Source organism: Crocodylus porosus, unplaced genomic scaffold (assembly GCF_001723895.1).
Source record: "Crocodylus porosus isolate Cpor-Errol unplaced genomic scaffold, CroPor_comp1, whole genome shotgun sequence".
Classification (NCBI taxonomy): domain Eukaryota; kingdom Metazoa; phylum Chordata; order Crocodylia; family Crocodylidae; genus Crocodylus; species Crocodylus porosus.
In genome coordinates, this window is record NW_017728907.1 from 44,273,126 (window position 1) to 44,278,193 (window position 5,068).

At 48.9% G+C, this 5,068-nt stretch overlaps 2 protein-coding genes across 3 annotated transcripts in view; one reads left to right on the forward strand and one right to left on the reverse strand.

Annotated features, from left to right (window-relative positions):
- Positions 1 to 339, reverse strand: part of PIF1 (PIF1 5'-to-3' DNA helicase) — an 18,573-nt gene extending 18,234 nt beyond the window's left edge. The window contains exon 1 of the mRNA XM_019530610.1: positions 15 to 339. Coding sequence (XP_019386155.1) covers positions 15 to 339 — 325 coding nt within the window. The remainder of the gene's footprint in view (positions 1 to 14) is intronic.
- Positions 340 to 371: 32 nt separating this feature from the next.
- The window catches only part of FAM183A (family with sequence similarity 183 member A), a 7,100-nt gene continuing 2,403 nt past the window's right edge, over positions 372 to 5,068 (forward strand). The window contains exons 1-3 of one of the 2 annotated variants that reach the window (XM_019531256.1): positions 372 to 458; positions 546 to 605; positions 1,494 to 1,597. In XM_019531256.1, the coding sequence (XP_019386801.1) occupies positions 392 to 458; positions 546 to 605; positions 1,494 to 1,597 (231 nt within the window). In that variant the 5' untranslated portion in view covers positions 372 to 391. Of the gene's footprint in view, positions 459 to 530; positions 606 to 1,493; positions 1,598 to 5,068 lie in introns of those variants that run through there. The other variant, XM_019531257.1, reaches the window with a different exon arrangement.

Here is a 5,068-nt window from a genome sequence, read left to right on the forward strand (position 1 = left end):
GCGCTCGGCCGTGCCCGCGCCCACGGCCCCGCGCAGCTCCAGCACGAGCTCGCGCAGCTCATTGCGGGCCAGGGCCACGCATGCGTCCCGGATCGTGCGGCGCCGCCCCGCGCCCGCCTCGTGCTCCACGGCAGCGCGGCACCGGAGGCTGCAGCAGGGATCGGGATCCGCATCGGGATCGGGCTCCATGGGGCCGGGGCTCTGCAGCAGCCCCACGCGCGGATTCAAAAACGCCGGCGTTGGGCTCAGCCAATCAACGCCGGGATGTTTAACTCGGCAGCCAATGGAGAACAAGCGGAAGCCACCCGGGCTAATCTGTGAGCCCGCAAAGTCTGACATGTCCGCGGGGGGAAGGGAGACGCTCTCGGTTGCCGGGAGACGCAGCCTGGCCATGGCGCAGCTGCACGAGCGCTTCGGCCTCGCCCCGCGGTGGGACCGGGCGGGGCCGGCCCCGGCCGGTGACCGCAGGATGCGGCTTCCCCGGCGCCTGCTGCCGCCCTGTGCACAGGCGGGGCTGGACCCGCCACCCCCGCGGCGCTCCGCAGCTCCTGCCGTCGCCAGGAAGCCGATGTCTGGGCACGACGCCGTGGAGGAGCCGGTAGACGGTGAGGGCCCCGCGGCCGGTCTCTGCACCGGGGCGCCCGGGCCCGAGGAGGTCTCTGCGGCGGGGCACTGCCAGCTGCTCCATGCAACTCCCCGCCCGGCCTGAGCCAGGCGCCTGAGCGCATGCGCAGCTTCCTCCGAATGTAATCCGTTGCTCTGATTAAGCCGTGGCTTCCTGCGTCCGAGCTCGCGCGCGGGAGCGGAGTACAGGTGTTCTCGTGGGGCCTGAACTCTGTAGTCTCCTGTTCTAATTGCTTATACGACTGCCGTGTTTAACAGGTCTTTTTAATTGACTTGAACAATACAGAAGCAGCAAGCCCTATACTCAAGCTACCCTGTACTGAAAAGCATTATGTATTCTTGTGATCTTTTCTCTGGGAAGCTTTCCTTGTTTATCACAGGCTTTTGACATAATCCCTTGCACTCCACAACTGCTTGTTCTTTGCCCTGGAAAACCCACTCCAGCTTAATACCAAGATATAAACTGGTAAAAATCCCCTGCTCCCATTGCTATATTTCCTTGGGACATGTTGGCAACTTACCAAAACATTTGAACATGAACATCCTAAAGACAGGCTCACATCTGCCTGGAACTGGCAGTAGCTAACAGCATACTAGAAACCCCTGCAAGCACTTGCATGTATCAGTTGACTATCGATGGCCCCAGTCTTCTAAGAGAATAGAACTAAAATTGTTTTGAAAGAGCAATTAGTGACCGACTTTCAGTTATAAATGAATATAGCCAGTGCCTCTTGTTTATGCCAGTAGAGCATAAACTCTTCCATTGGGTCATATACAATCTGCACATAGTTTTTCTTGTTTCTTTAGATTGATTTAAAACTATCCCTTAGCCTCTGTATTAATTTATTGTTTTTGTTTTTATCCATCAGCCAAGTTTCTGAATCTCATTCACCATGCAGCTTTGGAGCCAACAAAGAAATACTCGGAGCCACAAACAGAGAGCCAGGAAATTGGCTGGACCACCACACCCTTGGTGAGCAGAGTTCCATAAAAAAGTATCAGCTCATTCTAGGCCTTGGGCAGTAGCATGACTTCGGGAGGGTGAGCAAGCCCTAGCCCTGGGTGCCAACTTAAAAATAGTGCTAGAATCATCTCCACCCCACAAGAGCCCATGCCCTGGCCACAAAAATAGGCCCAGGGACTTGTTTTTGCAGCAGTACTAGGCGCAGATACTGCTGCTGCTGTAAGAATAACGGCCACCAACCATGCTATAAGACTCCTGCCCCCCTCTGCTCTCAGAACTCCCTGCTCAACAGCACCTTCCCATTCACCTTCCCCATGCTCTCTGTTACCATCACTTTGGGGTGTGCTCATTTATTAAGAATCCATTTCTAGTGTCTTTGTAATTTTATCAATGTGTTAGTTATGTTCTGTATGGAGCTGTATCTCTCCTTTCTGTAAGTCCTACCTCCAATGGAGCTATCTTGCAGGACTCAGTTTCAGTGGGGCTGGGTTTCTCTAACCACCAAATTAGACAGACAGACAGACAGACAGACAGACCATGGCTGGCCTGACCTGGTTTAATTGAGTATTTGGGAAAACCTAGCTCAAGTTTAACTAATTCAGGTTCAGAAAGCTATGCCTAGAAAGAAGGAGAAAGAGAGAGCAAGAGCTGGGATTTTACTGTTCCAAGGCATTTGGGTGGTTTGTTGACAGGTAAAGTTCCTAGCACAATAGCTGAAGGTTAAACAGGCGACCAAAAGAGACCATCTATTTGTCCCAGATTCTCGAGAACAACAGCAGATGGGGTCAGAGAGATTTTTCCCTCTTGAAGCACAATGGTTGCTGCTTTACTGCTTTCTTATACTCTTAGAGTCTTCAAAGCATTCTTTTTATTATGTAAATCAAGAGGGCCCAAGCCATAACTGACAGAGAAAATCCTGTTATATAAACAGTTTCAATTTAAATTAATTACCTTTTTCAGTGACAAGGGGTTATCTGGTTTGGAACATCTCAAAAAACTGATTAACAACCAGGAAAAACATCAAGTTTTAAGGAGTAACCAGACACCTAGGACCCAGCTTGAAATCGTTATGAATATAGAAGATATACTAGAAAGGCTTCTCAGATGGCCTAGCTATACTTGCACTGTGAAGTCAGCATCAGTATTTTGTATTTTACCTGTTGTGAATAAGCCTCATCTTAGCATAACTTTCAGATCTTACTGTAGTCTTTTAACATACTTAAGGGGATTGATTACTTGCAGTATTCATAAACTTTGCGGGGAGGACTTCCACCAGTCATCCCAGGAAAAGTATGACAGCATTTGTGGCCAGGGCTCCAAAGGGCTGGATGTTGTGATGAATCCTTAACCGTTGTTCAAATGTCGCCCATACCCTCTCTGATTCAGTCTCTTGCCTCAGCATTCCCTAACTCAGCAACTGAGTTGTAGTCAATCAAGTTTAAATAGGCTTCCCATACTGGGACTGGAGAATATACGGCCCGAGATGTCTATTAAACTTTTCTTCTCCTTAGTTCTGGTTAGATGAGGTGTGTGGGGTGGGGTGGGGAATTGAAAAAGTCCTTTGTAAGTCCAGCAAGCTGGGTTCCAGGGCACCCTCAGATAACATCTCCCACAGGGTGTGCCCAGGTCTCAAACCCTGCTTGTTATGCCTCTGGCCCTGAAACTCTTCAGTGCCTCTCTCTGGCTGAGGAATATACATAGAGCAAAAACTTCAGGGCTCCTCAGAGGGGTAGTCATGTGCATGACAGAGTAGAAATGATAGGATCCCCTCCCCTCCCCCATCATGTCTCAAAATGTTCATGCAACTACATCAAAAAGATGGAATTTCAACTCTGAGTGTATCACTGCCACCCAGCACAATAAATTAAAAAAACAAGAAAAAGAAGCAACAGCTGTCAGGTAATAAAGTTATAAGTATGTGTAGAAGAATGTGGTACCCTGCCTCAGCCTTCAATTAAGTGGGAAGAAGGAACAAAGAAATTAATAATCAGCCTAAGATCTATCCCAGGCAGAATTTTCCAAATAATGATGAAAATACCCAAGGAAAAAAAATGAATAATCTTGAAAACATCTGTTTATTTAAAAAGTTATATCTTACAAAAGCAGTCATTTTAATCATGCTGGCTGATTGAGCAGATGTAATACCAAAGTTCCCTGAAGACTCCTGGTTTTCTAAATCTCCCAATTAGCTAAAGAAGGGTACAATTGAAAAAAGTTTGTTTTAGAATTGAAGATAGGATTGACAGGTGGATGTTAAAAGTTCTTGCTACTGAGAAGGAAAAATTACCAGTAAATACTCAAGCATTCACAGTGTGCCTTTTTTCCTCAATTGCTCAAGACTGCCAGCCTATTACTTCATGGGATACAAGAGACACTGAAACGTGGTGGGACTCAACGCATGACTGGGCAGTGAATGTCAAGGGCTATAGGCTGTATAGGAGGGACAGATTAAGAAGGAAAGGTGGAGGTGTGGCACTCTACATTACGGAGGAATACCCATCCTCATCAATTAACAAAGAATCAGAGGAAGGGCACTCTGAAGTCCTTTGGATTAGCATACAAGGCAGTGGAGGGGCAAGAGACTTTACAGTGGGGGTCTACTACAGACCTCCCAACCAAGGGGAAGAGCTCAACCAGGAATTCTTAGGTCACTAATGGAGGTAGTGAAGGCTAAGGATGTGGTAGTCATGGGGGACCTGAATTTCCCGGACATCTGCTGGGAAGAGCAGTCAGCCAGGTCTGACCACTCACGTAGGTTCTTAGCCAGGATGCAGGATCTACATCGAACCCAGGAGGTGCACAGCCCCACCAGGGGAGATGCCTTGCTGGACCTGGTGCTGGCCATGGGAGATGACTTGGTGAGGGGGTTGCAGGTGCTCGACCACCTGGGCGACAGTGATCATTGCCTGCTGGAATTCACCATCCAGCGCAAGATAGCAAAAGCTTACAGCAAGGCAGCAGCCCTAGATTTCAGGAGGGCAAACTTCAGTGAGCTAAGGAGAATAGCTGGGGAAGCACTGAGGTCCCAGAGGGGAGGGGAGCCAGGTGTCCAAGAAGAGTGGTCGCTCCTTAATGAGACGATCCTCCAAGGCCAGAGGGAGGTAATCCCAATGCGGATCAAAGGAAGCAGGAGGGCACACAAGCCCCCATGGCTCACCAAAAGCATCTGGGAACATCTCCTAGTTAAAAGGGAGGCATACACCCAGTGGAAAGGAGGGGCCATCACTAGGGATGACTATACTGCAGTTGCTCAGGGATGTAGGGGCGTGGTCAGGAAGGCCAAGCCAGAGATGGAACTGGTACTAGCTTCCCAGATTAAGGACAACAAGAAGTCCTTTAAATACATAAGGGGTAAAAAGAAGGTTCCGGGTAATATGGGGCCCCTGCAGGACATGTTAGGAAATTTGGTCGTCACACCAGACGACAAAGCAAACATATTTAACAATTGCTTTACCTCCATTTTCCTCAGCAGGGACCAGA